General features: G+C 46.4%; 1 protein-coding gene across 1 annotated transcript in view; it reads right to left on the minus strand.

Annotated features, from left to right (window-relative positions):
* LOC124597969 (roundabout homolog 2-like) overlaps window positions 1-23,755 on the minus strand; it is a 699,738-nt gene that overhangs the window by 77,452 nt on the left and 598,531 nt on the right. Inside the window, exons 5-6 of the mRNA XM_047135972.1 lie at window positions 9,489-9,761; window positions 6,175-6,380 (exon numbers count right to left, since the gene is read on the minus strand). Of these exons, the coding sequence (XP_046991928.1) occupies window positions 6,175-6,380; window positions 9,489-9,761 (479 nt within the window). The remainder of the gene's footprint in view (window positions 1-6,174; window positions 6,381-9,488; window positions 9,762-23,755) is intronic.

A 23,755-nucleotide genomic window follows, 5' to 3' on the forward strand; every position in this document is an offset into this window, starting at 1 on the left:
TACGAACTAAAAAAATAAAACTTCAAAAATACAGACGTAACAATGAATTTATCGGCTCTAAGAACTGTGGGCTCCATATTTAAGGAAGTAATGAAAAAATCATAGGCAGAAAGATGGAGTTGCTTCAAGGTACGTGTAATTATTTTTCGTTGCGAGAAAAAAATGAGACGAGAGCATTCTACCGTGGTGTACGATTCGAAAAAGTTGGTTCTCGTATAATTTCATCAGTTTTCTGTCCAAAGACTTTCAGATGTACAATAGTCAAGAGTCTGATTTCCGCCACTGATCATTTACAACAAAATATACTTCGCCACGCACACGTAGTTACACATATATAGAGCACACGTTGAATTTTAATATCATGTTAACATTACATAAATCACAGAATTCTGCTGTATTTTAAAATGTGTCTATTATGTTGAGATTCTGGCATATTTCAGCAGGTATTGTTTCCAGTTACTAATAACAGCAGTAACTGTGACTGCTACACTGATTAATAACTGCATCCGCAGTAATTTACACCAGATGCGTGGGGATACAGTTGGTACATTTGACAGTACGAATAATTACTTTTAGCAGTTGTTTATAAACGTTATAAGTGACCATTACCGAAAAATAACTTATCCGCGAGAATTGATATCGTAAACTACCTGTGTAGCCCACTTCGAGATGACTCGAACTACTTGAACTGTTCACGTCACAAGTCGAGAAATTTCGGGTTCTGCTCGATCTTGCGATCAGACTGCGATCTACCGACTTTTCATGGTACTATCTCCACGACCAGTCTTAACGTTGTTGATTCACTACGGATTTCAACTATGAAAATATCTGTGACATATGGACTATGGTATCTACAAGGGTGTAGGTCACATGTAACAACGGCAACTAAAAAATACATAAAACACTGCAATCGTGATTTTGTTAAATGTTCCGAGATTTCGCTCGTCCCGCGATCTAGTGACGTCTGATGGTACTACGTTGTTCTGCAAAACTTAACGGACGAGACAGATACAGTAACAGACATATTAACAACTAGGTGGAAACGAAGGGAAGGGCGGAGACTTGTTACTAGACGTCTCCCTGTCGTCCACATAAAGCTGGACGTCGCATGCAATGAGGTCAGCTTAATTATAGCGCCACATGGGGCTGGCTACGCAACACGAGGCCCTTGTAGGAACGGAAAGTGTGTGTGTCAATCAGCCAGCACATAACGGTGCACTGTGTTCATGTTCTCATGACACTGCCTTCCTTGCCCTCGCCCCCACCCTGCAATGCTCCCAGCACCTTCTCCAATCCCATGTTGACAGGTTCACCACCTGGTGTAACCAGTGGCTGCTCAAGGTTAATCCTTCCAAAACCCAGGCAATCATTGTAGGCAAAACCACCCCTTCCTTCCGCCTCCTTGATTTTTATATCACCGTCTATGGTCGTCCCATTCACCTCACCCCAACCCTCAAGTACCTTGGTGTCACTCTTGACCGTCGCCTTTCCTGGAACCCCCATCTCCGGATGATCCAAGCCAAGGCACGTTCCCGACTCCACCTCCTCATACTCCTTTCTGGCCGCACATGGGATCTGGACCCCTCCACCATCCTCCACGCTTATAAATCCCTCATTCACCTCATCCTCTGCTATGCCCATCCCACCTGGATCTCCGCCCCTCCCGCCTACTATAAGTCCCTCCAAATCCTTGAACACCACACGCTCTGCCTTGCCTATCGCATCCATCTCCCATCCCCCACACAGATGCTATATGACTTGATTCCCTTCCCGCACCTTCTCCTTTGCCTCGAATGGATACGGATCCTTTACACCTCCCGCAAGCTCGATCCCCCACACCCGCTTGTCTCTCCCATCCTCGCCCATCCCCACCTGCTGCCACGCCTATATTCTTGCATCCCACCTGCTCTCCGATGTCCTTATCCCGTCTATCTACCCCTCCTACCAGCTCTGACTCTCCCCTCCCATTCCCCCTCTTTTTCCCCCAGGGCTCCCTCTCTCCCTCCTCACCTTCCTTCCCCCCTCCTCTCTCCCACCTGTCTCCTCAGGCTTCCAACCCCCCCTCTTTCCTCCCCCCACTCTCCCTTCTTACTCCCACTGGCTCCACCCCCCCCCCCTTCCCGCCATCCTACCTCTCTCTCTGACCTGGAGGCGGGCCCTCCCCCTTCGTCAGTGTGAATGCTTCGCCGATGATCGTCGCCAGGGTTTTCCGTGCGTCAGTGTCTCTCCATTTGTGTACAGTGTCTTCATTAGTTTTTTCTCCTACGTTCGTGTCTCCACCTGGACGTCTTAATCTGTTTTCAACTAGTGCCACCCTTCATTACAGTGTCTTCCGTCAAAAGACTTCTGGTCTCTTGTGCAGTGTTCATCTTGTGTTTACCATGTTTTTTTAATGTTTTCTATAACTTCCGTGTATTTATGCTGTGTCTTTTGGCCGAAGAGCGGCGTATGTAGGCCGCTACCGGCCCGCTTCTGCCGAGGCATGAAATTACAACAAAGGAAAAAAAATCGTGTTCTCAGTAATATACGGCCAAGAGACAACATCTGGATGGCTTCACATCGGGATGAATCAACCGGGAAGCTGATAGAAAGCCAAAGTGTGACGAATGTAGCCCAGGAAGTTGGCATTGCTCACAGTATTCCTTCACATGCATGGAGAGCGTTCCTAAGCACAGGCACTGCTGCCCGAAAGAGCGGTTGTGGTCGATCAGGGTCAACTACAGCAGCAGTGACTGCTGTATTGTGGAACAGACAAGAAGGGACCTGCGTCAGAATTACAATCGCATTTAACAAGAGTGCAAGACAATCAGACGCTCCACAACGGGATGGTGACTGCATTGTGGAGGTCTCTCTCTGCCCGATGACCAGTACATAGTGTTCTGTTGACACCGCACGTCGGCGACACCATTTGCGAAGGTGGACAGGGCTTAGGGACGGGATCAACGCAGTCGCGGGCTCTTCTCGAGTGAGAGCAGGTTCAGTGTGAGCAGTGATTCTCGATTTATTACCGTGTGGCGAGAGGTTAGAAAACGCCATGCACCATTGGAACATAGTCGAATGTGATCGATTTGGTGGTCCAAGTGTTCCAACTCTTGGAACCAGGTCAACATTATTGTGCTTAGTGCTCTTCCCCATTTGAGTCTTTTCGGGGGAACGAGGGCCCTGATTTAATTCGTATGGATGACAACGCGCGACCGCTTTGAACAGTACAGGTGGAGGAGCTCTTGAATGAGAGGATTTTTGACGAATGGACTGGCCTCTTCTTTCACCCGAAAAAAATCCCCTCGAGTACGTTTGGGAAGCCCTGGGGAGACACATTGTACGAGGGTAATCGCAAAAGTAAGGTCTCCTATTTTTTTATAAGTGCAGAACTCTATTTGTGTGGCAGTTGGGCACAATGTTATGAAGAGTGCTTCACACGCTGTGCGTAAACATGTGCACGTCGCGCTGAGGCGCTCAGTCTTGGCTTGGTAGCCGTTGAGAATGGAGGTCCCGTTGGATGTTACCGCCAAGTGCGAATTGCGCTCAATTATTCAGTTTTTGAACTCAAAGGGTACTGCGCCGATTGGAATCCATCGCCAATTGACGGAAGTGTATGGTGAGTCGTGCATGGATGTCAGAAATGTTAGTAAGTGGTGTAGAGATTATGCAGCTGGTCGGACCGAAATTCACAACGAACAAAGGAGCGGGAGACCGTCCATTTCTGAGGAGGCAGTGTTGAAGGTTGAGCAAAGCATGCGTGAAGATCGACGGATCACCCTGGATGATCTTTGCACGTTGGTTCCTGAGGCTTCCCGAAGCGCCGTTCACAGAATTTTAACGGAAACATTGAACTACTGGAAGGTGTGTGCAAGATGGGTGCCACGCATGCTGACTGAGGACTACATGCGGCAACGAGTTGATGCTTCCCGCGCATTTCTTCACCGCCTTGCAGCCGAACAGGTGACGAAACCTGGCCATACCACTTCACACCTGAGACCAAACAACAATCACGCCAGTGGCGGCATCCTTCTTCGCCAAAGCCGCGGAAATTCAAACAAACACAGTCTGCCGGTAAAGTCATGACAACCGTATTTTGGGATCGGAAAGGGGTATTCTTGGTCGACTTTATGCCCACTGGGAGCACAATTAACGCTGACAGGTACTGTGAGACTCTGAAAAAACTCAAATGGCCAATTCAGAACCGGAGAAGAGGAATGCTGAGCAAGGGCGTATACATTCTCCATGACAACGCTCGCCCACACATCGCTCGACAAACCGTTGCTCTTCTGCAAGAGTTTCAGTGGAACATAGTCACCCACCCGCTCTATAGTCCTGACTTGGCGGCCAGTGGCTGTCACCTGTTCCCTAAGTTAACAGAACATTTGGCCGGAAAGCGATTCAGTTCCGACGACGAGGTGAAAGAAGAGGTTCATAACTTATGAACAGCGTGGCGGCGAGCTGGTATGACATGGGCATACAAAAACTGCCACAGCATCTACAAAAATGCATCGATATAAATGGTGATAGTGTTGAAAAATAGCTAAATGTTCAAGCTGTAAACTGATGTAAACCATTGTAGAAATAAACAGGTCTATGTACTTATTAAAAAATAGGAGACCTTACTTGTGGGATTATCCTCGTAGTATGTCTGCAAGGACCAATTTCCATCAAGCTGTTGTCATCCGTGCTGATGGTGGAGTAGATCGCCCTACCACATGAACCCCTTACCTATCTGGTACCCAGCATGGAAGCGCGTTGGAGTGCAAGCAAGGCCGTTCGTGGTGATCACACACCCTATTAAGAAACATCTTCCTCCTTTTGTAATGTCCTGGGGGTCATTTTAAATCGCAGCGGCTTCCGTGTAATTATCGGACCGTCCTTACAGCGAGTTTTCTTCCGTTCACATTTGTTCGCTGCGCTAGCTCACACCTAACCTAGACCTCTGGAAGCGCTGCAGGGCAATCCACCCCACATTTACTTTTGTTGCCGTATATAGATCAATGGTTTCTACTTGACACATTTTCGAAAGAGGCGCCATTTCTTTAGGTTTGTGGCAGTATTGTTGTTGTTGTGGTCTTCAGTCCTGAGACTGGTTTGATGCAGCTCTCCATGCTACTCTATCCTGTGCAAGCTTCTTCATCTGCCAGTACCTACTGCAGGCTACATCCTTCTGAATCTGCTTAGTGTATTCATCTCTTGGTCTCACGCTGCCCTCCAATACTAAATTGGTGATCCCTTGATGCCTCAAAAATGTCCTACCAACCGATCCCTTCTTCTCCACAATTCTGTTCAATACTTCCTCATTAGTTATGTGATCTACCCATCTAATCTTATTATTCTTCTGTAGCACTACATTTCGAAAGCTTCTATTCTCTTCTTGTCTAAACTATTTATCGTCCACGTTTCACTTCCATACATGGCTACACTCCATACAATTACTTTCAGAACCGACTTCCTGACACTTAAATCAATACTCGATGTTAACAAATTTCTCTTCTTCAGAAACGCTTTCCTTGCCATTGCGTCTACATTTTATATCCTCTCTACTTCGACCATCATCAGTTATTTTGCTCCCCAAATAGCAAAACTCCTTTACTTCTTTAAGTGTCTCATTTCCCGATCTAATTCCCTCAGCATCATCCGACTTAATTCGACTACATTCCATTATTCTCGATTTGCTTTTGTTGATGTTCATCTTATATGCTCCTTTCAAGACACTGTCCATTCCGTTCAACTGCTCTTCCAAGTCCTTTGCTGTCTCTGACAGAATTACAATTTCATCGGCGAACCTTAAAGATTTTATTTCTTCTCCATCGATTTTAATACCTACTCTGAATTTTTCTTTTGTTTCCTTTACTGCTTGCTCAATATACAGATTGAACAACATCGGGGAGAGGCTACAACCCTGTCTCACTCCCTTCCCAACCACTGCTTCCCTTTCATGCTCCTCGACTCTTATAACTGCCATCTGGTTTCTGTACACATTGTAAATAGCCTTTCGCTCCCAGTATTTTACCCCTGCCACCTTCGGAATTTGAAAGACACTAGTTCGTACATAATCCGCAAGAGGCGTTAGTAGCTGCCGCCAGTTATCATTGCTGACTTTCCCTCGGTCCAAGCTGCAGCAGGGGGCAGTTGCAAGCGTAGCATGCACAGTAGCTGTGAAGCTTCGTAGTGTAATGGTGGACTCACCTGCAGGGTGAGGACCGCGCTGCCCTCGGGAGAGGTGGAGGCGGCCCAGCGGCCGTTGGAGGCTCCGGAGAAGAGCAGCGCCTTGGCTCCGGACACGGACCAGAAGACGGACGGCCGGGGATTCCCCGACGCCGAACACTCGAAGACGGCGTCGCGGCGCTGCTCCACCGTCAGCTCAGCCGGCCGGAGCGTCAGAGATGGCGGCGCTGGGGGCACAACGACACGCGCTTCCAGTGCTCGGGAGGCCACATCGGAAAAGGAAGTAAGGGCACGCATTGATAGAGAATGGCGAGAAATCTGCGGCAGGGAGGAGAACTGACTGGTTCCCCTTCCCAACACGAAAGAAAGATCGAGAATGGTGTCCTTCTCCACGACCAAGAGAACAGGACGAAGTCCATATCACAAGTAGTTGTATCTTTTCACACTTCCGCCACTAGCCAGCCCTGTATTCCATTTTTAAATGTTTACATTGACTTTTTAACTGCTGCAGTCTTCTTCTGAACTTATAAAAATTACTGCGGAGTTTTAAGTCTTTTCCGAATGTGAATAACATCTTCCAAGGTGCAACATGGTCACGCACCTAGGAAGAAATATTCCATTCACGTTTAAAAGCGTTACAATCCGGAAAATTTTGACAGCATTGTATTTTTTTTTTAAATGGGCCTCCTACCTCCCCTTATAGCCCTACCTTTTCCTCTCCAAAAATGCCGCCATCCACTTGTGTCGACGCGGCACGCTAAATTGGGTGCTTCCAGAGGCAAGACTTATCGCCAAAAAAATGAAAGAAAAAGAATAAGCATACTCTGCTGTGCCTAATGGGGGCGACGACACATACATTGGAAAAACACATCTCCTCTGCAGGTGTGAAGCAAGATAAGAATTTAGGAACTAAAAGGAAAGAAGTAAATAAAGAGAGAAATGAAAACAAAATAAAACGTATTTCGTAGTCTGTCTGTTGCCTTATGACTCTGCTACACGCCAATAATCAGTCAGTGAAATCAAGTGAAGCATTACGCAAGAGTATTTTATTAATATTAGGATTAACTATTAAATAAATTACAAGCGAAAACATTTTGAAATAGAAGCCACTGGACACTAACACAATTTTCTATTTTCAAGAAAGGTAAAATTGTTAAGATGCATATATACATATATTGCTTGATTTGTAAAATAAGATGTTCCGCTACTGTGACCTTCTGTGTGTGGGAAGGGGGAATTTTTTCTGAAATTGAGACTTCTTAAAGCGTTATCTTAACGCCTTTCTGTGCATTTTGAAAATGCGAATACAATATTTGTATTGGTAGAAAATAAAGTTCCATCGTACCAAATTTCAAAATCTGAGGTTCTGATTTTGTTCGCCGCAGGAGCACAAATAAAGCAATATATAACACCGTCATATATATAGTGTTCCAGAAGTGGTTGTCAATAATTCACACATGGAAAGCACAGGCCAAAAGTAGCTCCAATAAACATGGATCCGCAAATCAGCCGTTGCCAAGATGTCGCACTAATTCGAGCTGGGAACCAAGTGTAAACGCCCCTGGATACCGCTGCACTTACGTTGGTATCTCAAAGTTTGGGATCGAGTATCTGTTTGTTTACGCACGCGCAGCTACTGCCCTTTCTGCCTCCGTGCACTGCGCCGCGCCGTCCTTACGATCAGTCACGAACGTGAAAGCACCTTGGACGGAGTTTACTCCAACGAAGAGCACGCTGACATGCACTTCATGTATGGAAAAACGAATGGCAGTGCCCCTGAGGCGGTACGATTGTGTGAAGAAGCTTTTCCTCTCTGCAGGCAGCCCGACAGGCATATATTTCGCCGGTTACGTTAGCGCCTTAGAGAAACCGGAAGTTTCGTCCACCATGTATGAGAAGGTCGACCCAGACCCGCAACACCCGATGTGGGGGACAGGGTGTTACGCATTGTACACGAACGTCCGAGTATTTCAACAAGAGAATGATACCCAAGAGCGTGTCCTGAGTCATAGCAGTCTGCGACGGATTCTATATCGGCAAGTACTCAATCCATACCATCTCCAGCGAGTGCGAGTCCTCAACAATGCAGACTTCCCTCGAAGAGAGAATTTCTGCCAATGGATGCAACAATAGTGTACCCTGAATCTCCTGTTTGCAACCTGTATCTGTCCACGCATGAGGCTGGATTTACCCGTGACGGTATTTTTAACTACCATAAATGACACATTTGGGCCGATGTCAATGCTAATGCAAAACATGTAGCACATCAGCAGCGTTATTCGTTGAACGTCTGGGCAGCACTGCTCAGATACCACATAACTTGACCACCTCCCTACCACAGAGATTCACTGGACAGCAATACGTGCGGTTTTGAGGATGTACTTCCAGATGAACATGATGATGTCCCACTGAACCAAGGCATGAGCATGTTGTTCATACTTGACGGTGCTCCAGTACAATTTCATTTACGAGTGCGCCAGCGTCTAACTCGGACTATGGTCAAAATTGGTTAGGTGGGTGATGGACTGTACCATGGCCTTCAAGGTCTCCGGATTTAAATCCCATGGATTTCTGTGTGTAGGGTCATGCCAAAAGCCTGGTCTACGATACCGATGTCAACGCTCTTGAGGAATTACGCTTGCGGATTGAAGCAGCCTTCCAGCATTTACAGAATTCCCCAGGATTGCCTCATTTCAGAGACGAGTTCAGTGTCGCATTCAGACGCATGGACAACATTTCGAGCACCTGCTTCAACTTTGACACTGATGAACTGCAACAGAAAATGTGTTCGATTTGTGGACCCACGTTTATTGGAGTATTTTAGATCCCCCAGGTTAGCCGAGAGCGCTAATGCGCTGCTTCCTGGACTCGGGTAGGCGCTCCGGGCCCGGATCGAATCCGCCCGGCGGATTAACGACGTGGGCCGGTGTGTCGGCCAGCCTGGATGTGGTTTTTAGGCGGTTTTCCACATCCCGCTAGGTGAATACCGGGCTGGTCCCCACATCCCGCCTCAGTTACACGACACGCAGGTATTTGTAACACTTCCGCACTATTTCACGGTTTACACTAGATGCAGGCAGTTGGGGTACACTGATTACGTCCTGGGGGGTATGGGGTGGCGGCGGGAAGCGCATCCGGCCACCCCTTTAAATTAACCTTGCCAAATCAGTTGTAACCACAACGACCCTGCGCACATTGCGGGACACAGGCGCAAGTGAAAGAAGAAGAAGTTTATTGGAACTTTTTAGCTACTTTTGGCCTGCACTTTCCGTGTGTGAATACGAAATGAGATGTAGCACAGGGGGTGCCAGACATGTAGAGCTGCGGCTACTCACAGTGCACGGTGAGGGTGGCGGAGGCGGTGACGGAGCCGACGGCGTTGTCTGCCTCGCAGCTGTACTCGCCCTCGTCCTCGGGCGTGATGTCCTGCACGCGCAGGCTGCGGTCCTCCAGGATGTGCACGCGGCCCAGCGGCATGGAGCCGCCGCCCGCCGTGCGCCGCCACAGCACCTCCGGGGGCGGGTCTCCGCCCACGCGGCACGTGAACTGCACCGCGCCGCCCGCTAGGGACACCGCGTCCTCCGGGCCGCGCACCAGGAACGGCCGCACTGCGCACACGCAAACGCGGAACCGTAGTAATGCTACTTTTGTAAGATGGCAAGAACTATGCCCCTTACATGAAGTCATTAAAGATCACCTAACTCACGTTGAGCGAGCATTAGGGCTGAACAAAATGACTGACAAGGCACAATGCATCTTGTAGAGGGTATCATATGGATGTATCGGAATAATTAATGTCGGGTGATGGTTTTAAAGTAATTCACACGACATGAAAACTTTGTGGAAACGAGTCGATTTACTGGACGCTAGTTTACCCCAGTGAAGTATTTAGAATTGACCGTGGCCGGATGGGTAGCGGCGAAGGGAAGCGACAATAGGCAGCTTAGGGCGGCTCGAGCTCTGAGAAAGTGGTAACGGGGCGTGGCCTCCAGCCGCCTTAAGATGAGTGACAGTGAGTGGGTGGTTGACCCCGACTCCATGCTGGTGTACCAGGAAACAGACAGAGAACTTGTACGCCTGTTGATAAATGTCCGTCGTCCCGTTTTCTGTGAAACATGCGAGAAAGCCGCGCAAAGCTACGGTGGAGCGGTCAACAGAGGTCAAAATATGCGTGTTCGTGACTATAGCAACTTCACAGTGAATTCACGGTCCGCAGAGCTTGAAGTAAATCAGGTGATGAGCGACAGCATGAAATACGCCGGCCTCCGACGGGAACGTAGGACCGAGGAATTTGAAGTACTCTCCTGGGAGTCAGAATTCCGGAAAACTTGGTGTTTGTGCAGACGCTAACCTTTATGGGTGGCCTGGGAGGAGCTATATAGCAGAAGTTGAGAAGAAGGGAAATTTTGTGGGAATTTGTTCACTTCCCAGAGCAGGCATTGGTCGGCGCTGGGAAGCGACGCATAATTAACGCGACTTGTGCTGCAATTGGCGTAAGTGATTTTGCTGGAGGGGAAACCAAGGCGAAGAGCGGACTGGGAGAAGTCTCCGTAGAGGTCTTCCGTTCCCAGCTTGCCTAGAGTGCGGACGTGGCGTTCTTTACTCAGCTTGCCTGAGATAGAGTGAGCATCTCTGCAGTTTAGGACTTAGCAAATGGAACGATTGAGCTTGGAGATAGAAAGTTTTGGTTCAGCTATGTACTGAGCAAGATAGCTAGGAGTGAATAGACGAGCGCAGCCTTGCAGCACCATGAGGTCGGCCGACATCCACACAATGACGCCGCTCCGCCACACTGTATTCGGTGATATTGCGCCCGCTCCGGCCACTGATTAATTTGTTGGATCACGTCGGCAAAGTTTCCACGAGGCTTTCATGGCCCGTGTACTGTAGAATTCTTCTCGCACTTCGCATTATGCCTGGGTCAGTCGATAGGAATTACTTTTGAGTTATCGAGCTTTACTCCACGCAAACGCAATTTATTACCACTGCCTGGTAGGAGAGTCATGTAATTTGATGATTGAAGGTCGTAAGTTAAAATAAATTTGTGCTAATCGACTGCATCTGTTTTCAATCAAGTAGTTGAAATCCAAAGTCACTTTCTTAATTAATTTTATGTTCAACATTTGCATCTGGTGTTCAATAGCTGCATATAACATCAATGTACACCCCTTTTTAATTAAAAGTGATCAATTCTGAATCAATTAATGTCAACACTGCCACCGCAGTCAATCAGGAGTCACAGGGCCTTATTACTTTCTTTGCGTTATCCGATACTGCGGCAGTTTTTGTACTCTCTGTTGATCTGTAAGTCAACGTGGTAACGTAAACCGGCATAATATGCACTATTGGGCAACGGAAAATCCACGAAGGCTGCGACAAGTGGAACATCAGCGACCTTGGTGGGTTAATGTATGGTGCGGCATTATAGGAGGAAGGACAATTGGCCCCCATTTTAGCGATGGCAATCCAAATGTTGCAATGTATGCTGATTTCCTACTTAATGTTCTACCGATGTTTCTACAAGATGTTTCACTACATGACAGAATGGCGATGTACTTCCAACATGATGGATGTCCGGCACATAGTTCGAGTGCGGTTGAAGCGGTATTGAATAGCATATTTCATGACAGGTGGATTGGTCGTCGAAGCACCATACCATGGCCCGCACGTTCACCGGATCTGACGCCCCGGATTTCTTTCTGTGGGGAAAGTTGAAGGATATTTTGCTATCCACCGACAACGCCTGACAACATGCGTCAGCGCATTGTCAATGCATGTGCGAACATTGCGGAAGGCGAACTACTCGCTCTTGAGAGGAATGTCGTTACACGCATTGACAAATGCATTGAGGTTGACGGACATCATTTTGAGCATTTATTGTATTAATGTGGTATTTACAGGTAATCACGCTGTAACAGCATGCGTTCTCAGAAATGATACATTCACGAAGGTACATGTATCACATTGGAACAACCGAAATAAAATGTTGAAACATACTTTTGTTCTGTATTTTAATTAAAAAAAAATAACCAGGGCCTGCCGCGATGGTCGTGCGGTTCTAGGCGCTGCAGTCCGGAACCGAACGACTGCTACGGTCGCAGGTCGAATCCTGCCTCGGGCATGGATGTGTGTGATGTCCTTAGGATAGTTTAAGTAGTTCTAAGTTCTAGGGGACTGATGACCTAAGATGTTAAGCCCCATAGTGCTCAGAGGCATTTGAACCATTTTTTAAAAAACCAATCTGTTACCAACTGTTCGTCTAAAATTGTGAGCTATATGTTTGTGACTATTACAGCGCTATCTGTCACAAAGCGAAAAAAATGGTTCAACTAAAACAATCATATTTCTTTACGTACTACACGAATATGTAATAAAAATGGGGGTTCCTATTTAAAAAACGCAGTTGATATCCGTTTGATCTATGGCAGCGCCATCTAGCGGGCCAACCATAGCGCCATGTGGTTTCCACCTTCAAGCTAGACGAGTTTTGTTCTTTGTAGTTTTTTCGTTTGGTACTTATTTCATGAGATATTTGAGATATTTGGCCCGGTCACTATCAATGGACCACCTTCAATATATACTCCGTCGCACCACTACATAACAGTCGTGACTCTACGTCTGGGCCGGCCGATGTGGCCGAGCGGTTCTAGGCGCTTCAGTCTGGTACCGCGTGACTGCTATGGTAGCAGGTTCGAATCCTGACTCGGGCATGGATGTAGGTGGTGTCCTTAGGTTAGTTAGGTTTAAGTAGTTCTAAGTTCTAGGGGACTGATGACCTCAGCAGTTACGTCCCACAGTGCTCAGAGCCATTTGAACCATTTGATTCTACGTCTGGTTGTAGTTACCCAATGCGTTGGCAGCGTGCCAAGCGGGCAGCATGTGACACTTCTGAACAGGAAATCGGATGAATGCGAATTGATTATCACTTGATATGTAACTTAGGTTCTACTCTGGTGAGGGTATAAAGCACCATTAAAATGGACAAGAACTAAAAAGTGACACCACATTTGCGAATATTTGGTTTCCTAAGAGCCGTGGGAGGTATGAAACGGAATATTACTGGACAGTTTATTTACGATTCTCATATAACTCACAGGTATTCACTGAAGAATGTCGTCTTCCTTCAATAGGAAAAAATTGCTAATAAATACCAGAATATCCGACCTTTTGCAGAAAGGCGTCTTACTTCGACCCAACAACGCGAAGTGTTGTTCGTTGCACTTCCAGCGAAAAGAGTCAAAGTGGAGCCTAAGAAACCTAAATGGAATGTAATAGCTACGTTATTTCACGTGCCAAATAAGCCACCATGCTTTTAGCTAAAGGGAAAAGCTCGCAGACTTGATAATAAAATGTCAAAAGCAAGAAAACTGTTTCCCTACACAGAAGAAACCAGTTCCACAACTGCAGCTACAGCAGAGCCACACACTCGATTTTGAAGCAAAAGTACTTACATTTACAAAAATTTTCGCTTATTAAGATGTCGATTGAAGTATATGAATGGGCGAAAGATTGCACTCCATTAAAATCTTTTACCTGTCAAGGAAAGTACCTGTCATAATAAGAACTGCTAACAGAAAAGACGCTTCTGATCCATGAAATAAGTGTTAGCATTCTGTTCTATCAGCGAAGTGAGACGCAGATATCCACGTAATCGAAAGTATTTCTTGAGAAATAACTTGTGTCTCACGTCACTGAATCAGTGAGACTCGGTTGCTTTTACGCACTGAAGCGCAAAGAAACTGGTACAGGCATGAGTATTCAAATACAGAGATGTACAAAAAGGCAGAATACGGTGCTGCGGCCGGCAACGCCTATACAAGTGTCTGGCGCAGTTGTTAGAACGGTTACTGCTGCTGCAATGGCAGGTTATCAAGATTTAAGCGAGTTTGAACGTGGTGTTATAGTTTTCACACGAGCGACAGGACACAGCATCTCCGAGGCAGCGATGAAGTGGGTTCAAATGGCTCTGAGCACTATGGGACTTAACATCTGAGGTCATCAGTCCCCTAGAACTTAGAACTACTTAAACCTAACTAACCTAAGGACATCACACACATCCATGCCCGAGGCAGGATTCGAACCTGCTACCGTAGCAGCCGCGCGGTTCCGGACTGAAGCGCCTAGAACCGCGTGGCCACAACGGCCGGTGATGAAGTGGGGATTTTCCCGTACAACCATTTCACGAGTGTACTATGATTATCAGGAATCCTATGAAACATCAGATCTCCGACACGCTGCAGCCGGAAAAAGATCCTGCAAGAACGGGACCAACGACGACTGAAGAGAATCGTTCAACGTGCAACCCTTCCACAGACTGCTGCAGATTTCAATGCGGGACCATCAATAAGTGTCGGCGAGCGAACCTCCAATGAAAAATTACCGATATGGGCTTTTGGAGCCGAAGGCCCACTCGTGTACCCTTGATGACTGCACGACACAAAGCTTTACGCCTCGCCTGTGTCCGTGAACATCAACATTGGACTGTTGGTGACTGTAAACATGTTCCCTGGTCGGACGAGTCTCGTTTCAAACTGCATAGAACGGATGGACGTGTAGGGGTATGCAGAGAACCTCATGAATCCATGGACCCTACATGTCAGCAGCGGACTATCCAAGCTGGTGGAGGCCCTGTAATGGTGTAGGGCGCGTACAGCTGGAGCGCTATGGGTCCCCTGACACTGTAACAACAACAACTGTACATATAATAATTTTTCTTCTGATTTTCGATGAATTAATGTAAGCAGTGTTTTGATTTCATTTCTTTTTCTTTTCGTGCCATTATGTTAAAGAAAATGTAAGCAACTTTCGATTTGAATGTTAATATTTATGTCAAATTTCAAGAAATGCTATAACAGAATTGAAGTGTAACACATGTTGAATCTATTGTAACATGTTTAAAATTGTAATTGTGCGACTAGTCCATACGTAGGCAATGTATTAGGATATGTGGAATGTAAAACCTTTGGTGAATACCCTATCTGTAGGGGAGCGGTAAAGGGTGGATGGCAGGCGAGCGCGGGAAAATGCACACGGGCGCGGCATGGCATAACGGGCTCAGCAATACAGTCGGAGTTGGGCATCGGTCTGAGGAACACGTTCCGGATCGAGGAGGCTATCCTGGAAAAAGTGGTTTCATTGAGCCTCGGATGTGCCGTTTCCGACGACTACACAGCATGGCTTTCTTTTATAGGCACTGAATTGAAAAGGATTGCGACGCTAAGAAGAAGCAAAGTGCCGATACACCAAGAGCCATAGCTGTGATTGTATGTGTGCTGTGCGCCTCGCTATCTCGCCGCCCGCTAACCGCCGCATCGACACGAACAGGTTGAATCTTTAGAATTGTATTCGTGTGGACCAGTGTTAATTTTGTTCCTGACTGTTCAATAACAACTTAACTTTTACCAGAATTGTCCTATCAATTAATTATCCTTATCACTAACCTAGACAGGGTCCTTTCCACATGTTGTGCAATCCGAGTGCCCCGAAATGAAGATTTAAAGTTTATGTTAATAAGAATTTCCTGCAGACCTTTTTTTGCTAGAATGAATTTTAAGGAGCTTTATTGTTAATGAAAATATAAGCAAAGAACAAAGGTCTGACAAAGTTGGAAGTTAATTTTGGAACTGGTTTAGCAATGAAGCTTAATTAATTTGAGACAAAAATAATGGTAGTTAAACGAGGAAGTAATAAGACAAAAAGAGTAGTAACTCATATTTTGTAAATCTTGAATGATTAATGTTTCCAATAGTTAATAGTTGCAACACAGTGATCATAACAGTTTCAGCGTCCCCCCCCCCCCCCTTCCACTCTTTTCTTTTCAATTCATTTAAATTCTGGAGTGTACTTAACTGATTTGACCTGCAAAGTTAAAGTCAATATAAAACCTAAATTTATCAGTGTTTTACCCTTATTAAAATTGACATTGTTTGTGTGTTTCAAAAGTGCTATTTCTAGGGTAAACTATGCCCGATTTCAGTCAGATCAATAGACAAAACGTAGTTTGTAGTAATCATCATAGTGTAATGTTGTGTATTTATAGCTTGTCCAAATTAGTACAAAAAGGGAAAATATTAGTTCAGTAGATTTTTCTGGTTCTAAAATTTACGATATAATGCAGTAGTACTACGTGTTGTTATGCTTGTACGTACATCCGCTTGTACAAGGAAAAAACTCACTTAATGCCTAATTAGGCTGGCGACCGTATTATTAACAATTGGTAGCATCTGCTGCGTATGTTTCTTGCCCGTCCTAACGTGTAGTTGCACTCTATACTTGCTTGACGTATTATTGTTGTTACTGAGTAGGTGAAAGTCTGATTTTGCCTCCATTCAGGTACACGCGGTCAACATATTTACTAAAATCCTTTCTTATAAGGTGAAGCCCGTCAACTTATCATAGTATAGGCTTTAAAGAGTTAACGTACGCCCGAGCGTAGACCGTTACAACACGTCTAGATACGACTCTGACAGGTGACGTGTACTTAAGCATCCTGTCTGATCGTCTGCTTCTATTCATGTCCATTGTGGACATTGGGCAACTCCAGGAGGACAATGCGGCACCCCGCACGTCCAGAATTGCTACAGAGTGGCTTCTGAGTTTAAACACAACCGCTGGCCACCAAACTCCCCAGACATGAACGTTATTGAGCATATCTGGTTCAAATGGCTCTGAGCACTATGCGACTTAACTGCTGAGGTCATCAGTCGCCCAGTACTTAGAACTAATTAAACCTGATTAACCTAAGGACATCACACACATCCATGCCCGAGGCAGGATTCCAACCTGCGACCGTAGCGGTCGCTCGGTTCCAGATTGTAGCGCCTAGAACCGCACGGCCACCTCGGCCGACTGAGCATATCTGGGATGCCTTGCAACGTGCTGTTCAGAAGAGATTACCATCCCCTCGTACTCGTACGGATTTCTGGACAGCCCTGCAGGATTCATGGTGTCGGTCCCCTCCAGCACTACTTCAGACATTAGTCGAGTCCACGCCACGTCGTGTTGCGACACTTCTGCGCGCTCGCGGGGCCCCTATACGATATTAGGCAAGTGTACCAATTTCTTAGGCTATTCAGTATACTTATTTCACTATAATTCAGGTCTCTTGTTAATTTCCTAATTTATGGAGCGCAAAAATATAACAATGATTTTGTTAATTGTTAGTTTTGTTTCTTCCTGCCGTAAAATTTGTCAACACCGTTACTCTGCCTCTTGTTGTGAAGATAAAACTTCATTTCAGTATGAGAGATGCCATTAGATTCCAGTTTTACTAATAGAATTTTATAATCTACACAATAAATGGCCTTCAGAGATCACATGATAGATTAATTTGTGAAGCTCTGACCCAATTATATTCGTAAGATCCTGTATGTCTTTCCCTCTAGACATTGCTTTGTTGTTGTTGTTGTTGTTGTGGTCTTCAGTCCTGAGACTGGTTTGATGCAGCTCTCCATGCTACTCTATCCTGTGCAAGCTTCTTCATCTCCCAGTACCTACTGCAACCTACATCCTTCTGAATCTGCTTAGTTTATTCATCTCTTCGTCTCCCTCTACGATTTTTATCCTCCACGCTGCCCTTCAATACTAAATTGGTGATCCCTCGATGTCTCAGAACATGTCCTACCAACCGATCCCTTCTTCTAGTCAAGTTGTGCCACAAATTTCTCTTCTCCCCAATTCTATTCAGTACCTCCTCATTAGTTGTGTGATCTACCCATCTAATCTTGAGCATTCTTATTCGCGTTAGTATTTTGCAAGTGTGACTTATTAAACTGATGGTTCATCTACTTTTACATCTACATTTACACTCCGCAAGCCACCCAACGGTGTGTGGCAGAGGGCACTTTACGTGCCACTGTCATTACCTCTCTTTCCTGTTCCAATCGCGTATGGTTCGCGGGAACGACGACTGCCGGAAAGCCTTCGAATCTCTCTGATTTTGCATTCGTGATCTCCTCGGGAGGTATAAGTAGGGGGAAGCAATATATCCGATACCTCATCCAGAAACGCACCCTCTCGAAACCTGGACAGCAAGCTACACCGCGATGCAGAGCGCCTTTCTTGCAGAGTCTGCCACTTGATTTTGCTAAGCATCTCCGTAATGGTATCACGCTTACCAGATAACCCTGTGACGAAACGAGCCGCTCTTTTTTGGATCTTCTCTATCTCCTCTGTCAACCCGACCTGGTACGGATCCCGCACTGATGAGCAATACTCAAGTATAGGTCGAACGAGTGTTTTGTAAGCCACCTCCTTTGTTGATGGAGTATATTTTCTAAGGACTCTCCCAATGAATCTAACCTGGCACCCACCTTACGAACAATTAATTTTATATGATCAATCCACTTCAAATCGTTCCGTACGCATGCTCCCAGATATTTTACAGAAGTAACTGCTACCAGTGTTTGTTCCGCTATCATATAATCATACAATGGTTCGGTGATTTTCACAACTGTCAACACCTGCTGTCTTTGGGATTGGAGTTAAGTAGATAAAACAAGCATTATCCTTACGAAAGATTTTAATGTTTGCTTTCTCACCGCCAGAGGCGCTAGTGTCGCTCCATCTGTCAAATGGTAGCAGCTTTTGCACCGAAGAGTGTCGCGGCTGTATGTATCAGACTGTGGTGACACAAATACAAACACTCTCACTGTACGATGATGGACGTAGATGTATCTGTTACATCCTCGCAATGCAGTCACTTGTGAGGGACGAAGCGACGTGACGTGCCTTCGGCCCGCACGCAGCGGTACCGGCTGCGGCCCTCGTCCCTGCTGATCCGCACCCTCTGAGGGACAAAGCTTGTCGGCCGGCATAATCGCGTCACGCTGCCGGCTTTTAAAAGCGCGCCACCCCGCTAATTACCTGCAGAGCCGTCATTTACACGCGCGCTCCCCCCCACTCGTGGTCCTCGACGGCCCGGCTGGACAGCCTGTGGTGACGGCGCCACTGGATTTGCGGCTTGCTGGGGCCACGACGTGTGACGGCGGGGCTTTTGCATCGGCACGTCCAGACGCGGACAGTCCCACCCCGCGCGGGGCTTGTTCACCCTCCCTCCTAAATCAGGCTTCCGACGCTACGGGACTACGCTGCAGGCGCGTATTAGCTCTCGCGTTACGTACACTACTGGCCATTAAAATTGCTACACCAAGAAGAAATGTAGATGATAAACTGGTATTCATTGGACAATTATATTATACTAGAACTGACATGTGATTACACTTTCCCGCAATTTGTGTGCACAGATCCTGAGAAATCAGTACTCAGAACAACCACCTCTGGCCGTAATAACGGCCTTGATACGCCTGGGAATTGAGTCAAACAGAGCTTGGATGGCGTGTGCAGGTACAACTCCCCATGCAGCTTCAACACGATACCACAATTCATCCAGAGTAGTGACTGGCGTATTGTGACGAGCCAGTTGCTCGGCCACCATTGACCAGACGTTTTCAATTGGTGAGAGATCTGGAGAATGTGCTGGCCAGGGCAGCAGTCGAACATTTTCTGTATCCAGAAAGGCCCGTACAGGACCTGCAACATGCGGTCGTGCATTATCCCGCTGAAATGTAGGGTTTCGCAGGGATCGAATGAAGGGTTGGGGTTGGTTTGTTTGGGGAAGGAGGCCAGACACCGAAGTCATCGGTCTCATCGGATTAGGGCCGTGCCCTTTGACAGGAACCATCCTGGCCTTTGCCTGGAGCGATTTAGGGAAATCACGGAAAACCTAAATCAGGATGGCCGGACGTGGGATTGAACCGTCGTCTTCCCGAATGCGAGTCCAGTGTCTAACCACTGCGCCACCTCGCTCGGTGAATGAAGGGTAGAGTCACGGGTCGTAACAAATCTGAAATGTAACGTCCACTGTTCAAAGTGCCGTCAATGCGAACAAGAGCTGACCGAGACGTGTAACCAATGGCACCCCATACCACACGCCGGGTGATCCGCCAGTATGGAGATGACGAATACACGCTTCTGATGTGCGTTCACCGCGATGTCGCTGAACACGGATGCGACCATCATGATGCTGTAAACAGAACCTGGATTCATCCGAAAAAATGACGTTTTGCTATTCATGCACCCTGGTTCGTCGCTGAGTACACCATCGCATGCGCTCCTGTCTGTGATGCAGTGTCAAGGGTTCACCGCGATGTCGCTGAACACGGATGCGACCATCATGATGCTGTAAACAGAACCTGGATTCATCCGAAAAAATGACGTTTTGCCATTCATGCACCCTGGTTCGTCGCTGAGTACACCATCGCATGCGCTCCTGTCTGTGATGCAGTGTCAAGGGTAACCGCAGCCATGGTCTCCGAGCTGATAGTCCATGCTGCTGCAAACGTCGTCGAACTGTTCGTGCAGATGGTTGTTGTCTTGCAAACGTCCCCATCTGTTGACTCAGTGATCGAGACGTGGCTGCACGATCCGTTACAGCCATGCGGATACGATGCCTGTCTTCTCCACTGCTAGTGATACGAGGCCGTTGGGATCCATATTCTGCTAACAGTCATTGGCTCTCGACCAACGCGGGTAGCAATGCTGCGATACGAAAAAACCGCAATCGCGATAGGCTACAATCCGACCTCTATCAAAGTCGGAAACGTGATGGTGCGCATTTCTCCTCCTTACACGAGGCATCACAACAACGTTTCACCAGGCAACGCCGGTCAACTGCTGTTTGTGTATGAGAAATCGGTTGGAAACTTTCCTCATGTCAGCACGTTGTAGGTGTCGCCACCGGCGCCAACCTTGTGTGAATGCTCTGAAAAGCTAATCATTTGCATATCACAGCATCTTCTCCCTGTCGGTTAAATTTCGCGTCTGTAGCACGTCATCTTCGTGGTGTAGCAATTTTAATGGCCAGTAGTGTATTATAATTATTACTTGTGGTTCAATGACCGAGTGCAAGTCTTTCAATTTGACGCCACTTACGAGACTTGCGTGTTCCTAAGCTACCAGTCTACACAAAACAAACGTCGTAATCTAACGCTACCACACTCCAGTTCTTAAAAAAAGTAACGTACACAAATAAAATAAAATGCAGAATGAAATTTTCACTCTGCAGTGGAGTGTGCGCTGATACGAAACTTTCTGGCGGACCGAGAGTCGAAAGATAGGGACGAGGTACTGGCAGAATTACGGTTGTGAGAAGGTCTCGTGAATCATGCTAGGGTAGCTAAGTCGGTAGAGCAGTCGCGGGCGAAAGGCAAAGTTCGCGAGTTGGAGTCTCGGTCCGGCACACAGTTTTAATCTGCCAGGAAGTTTCGAAATAAAATGCACTGTAAAGTAATTCCCAAGAGAAGCAACAGCGCGAGACATTTCATTAAACAGGTTCAAGATGTCGAAGCAATGCTCCGAACAAGGAGTAGTTCTCAAAGGACATTTTTTTGCTGTATAATGTAAAGTATCAGATCGAGACAAGCTAAGTAACGTATGCGATACACATATTTAATTTACTACCACATCCAGCTGTTACTATGTACGAAAATATGCAATATTTAAACCTTTATTTTCACTGATCTTAGTGACTGTTCATTATATTATTCGCAATCCTTAGAGGTGTCACAATTATGTGAAAGTTTTGTTTGTTTGGTACGTAAATAAGAAGGTAATCCCAAAAGTAAGGTCTCCTATTTTTTTATAAGTACAGAACTCTGTTTGTGTGGCAGTTGGTCACACTGTTATGAAGAGTGCTTCACGCGCTGTGTGTATACATGCGCAGGCCGCGCTGAGGCGCTCAGTCTTGGTTTGGCAGCCGTTGAGAATGGAGCTCCAGTTGGATGTTAACGCCAAGTGCGAATTGCGCGCAGTAATTCGGTTATTGAACGCAAAGGGCACTGCGCCGATTGAAATCCATCGCCAATTGACGGAGGTGTATGGTGAGTCGTGCATGGATGTCAAAAATGTTCGTAAGTGGTGTAGAGAGTTTGCAGTTGGTCGGACCAAAATTCACGACGAACAAAGGAGCGGGAGACAGTCAGTTTCTGAGGAGACAGTGTTGAAGGTTGTCACGACAGCTGAACATTCCATGATGCACCATTCGAAATGTGCTGCGAAGAATTGTGAAATGGAATCCCTAGTCCGATTCCAGGTTGTCACACTGAGCAACGTTTGTAACGTGTAACGTGAACATGGTATGCAATTAACAAATCTTACCTACTCATGTGGAAATTAAAATGTGTTTCTTTCAATGCTTCAATCTTTATTTCTTTTCCGCATGTTCTCAGAAATGCCAAAGGTCTTGCCGCAGTGGTAACATCCGTTCGCTTCAGATCACCGAAGTTAAGCGCTGTGGGGGTGGGCTAGCACTTGGATGGGTGACCATCCGGTCTGCCGAGCGCTGTTGTCAAGCGGGTTGCACTCAGCCCTTGTGAGGCAAACCGAGGAGCTATATCACTGAGAAGTAGCGGCTCCGGTCTCGGAAACTAACATACGGCCGGGAGAGCGGTGTTCTCACCACATGCCCATCCATTTCTTCATCCAGTGACGCCTATGGGCTGAGGATGATACGGCGGCCGGTCGGTACCGTTGGGCCTTCATGGCCTGTTCGGACGAAGTTTAGTTTAGTTTAGTTTATGTCCTTGGAAATGTTTCCACAAAGTTTCATTGTCATTCATTTTCCATTTTCCAAGCAGCGAAAATTTGTATATAACCAGTCTGTAATTTGTTAATAACAACTGACCTGATGGATTTAGTTTACAGTTGTTTGTGTAAAACATGTCTTTTGTTGAAACTTCCTAGCAGATTAAAACGCCGGCCACGCACGCTCACCGTCGGGGAAGATGCGGTCACCGTCGGGGAAGACATGAAGAATGACTGGATGCAAATGGTTGGCAGTGAAGTTCACGCAGTCCACATCTATCAATGCACTTCCACTGTGTAACGTATAAATTCGCGACATCAACTACTGTGAAAATTGATAACGTTTGACAGTCGCATTAACGCCCTTAAAGGCAAGAAAACTATTCATTTGTCGTCATATATGCCATAAAATTAGTGTTTATTTTCAACTCTTTTTCTCTTAATTTACAAAATAGTTGAAACTTCCTGGCAGATTAAAACTGTGTGCCGGACCGAGACTCGAACTCGGGACCTTTGCCTTTCGCGGGCAAGTGCTCTACCAACTGAGCTACCCAAGCACGACTCACGCCCCGTCCTCACAGCTTTAATTCCGCCAGTACCCCGTCTCCAACCTTCCAAACTTCACAGAAGCTCTCCTGCGAACCTTGCAGAACTAGCACTCCTGGAAGAAAGGATATTACGGAGACATGGCTTAGCCACAGCCTGGGGGAAGTTTCCAGAAATGTCTTTTGTTGCCTAGCATTAGTATTCAAAAGGGTCGTTTAACAGTATTGTGAATTTGCACCATAACGCCTCTCCTTCCACTTGACACAATTTTGGGATTAGCCAACGGACTAGGTGTCCCATGAATCCTATCATCTTAATAGGGTCTTTAGTCGTTATAGACACTAAATTCACGGTAGCAAAATATGGGGTGCTGAATTTAAGTGGTAACAACATTCGAAATGTGGACTTCTTACATGAAGTTGAAAACAGATTTGTGGGATCAGCAGGTGATCAGCAATTTAGTGTTGTTGTTATA

The sequence above is a fragment of the Schistocerca americana genome, chromosome 1 (genome assembly GCF_021461395.2).
Source record: "Schistocerca americana isolate TAMUIC-IGC-003095 chromosome 1, iqSchAmer2.1, whole genome shotgun sequence".
Classification (NCBI taxonomy): Eukaryota; Metazoa; Arthropoda; class Insecta; order Orthoptera; family Acrididae; genus Schistocerca; species Schistocerca americana.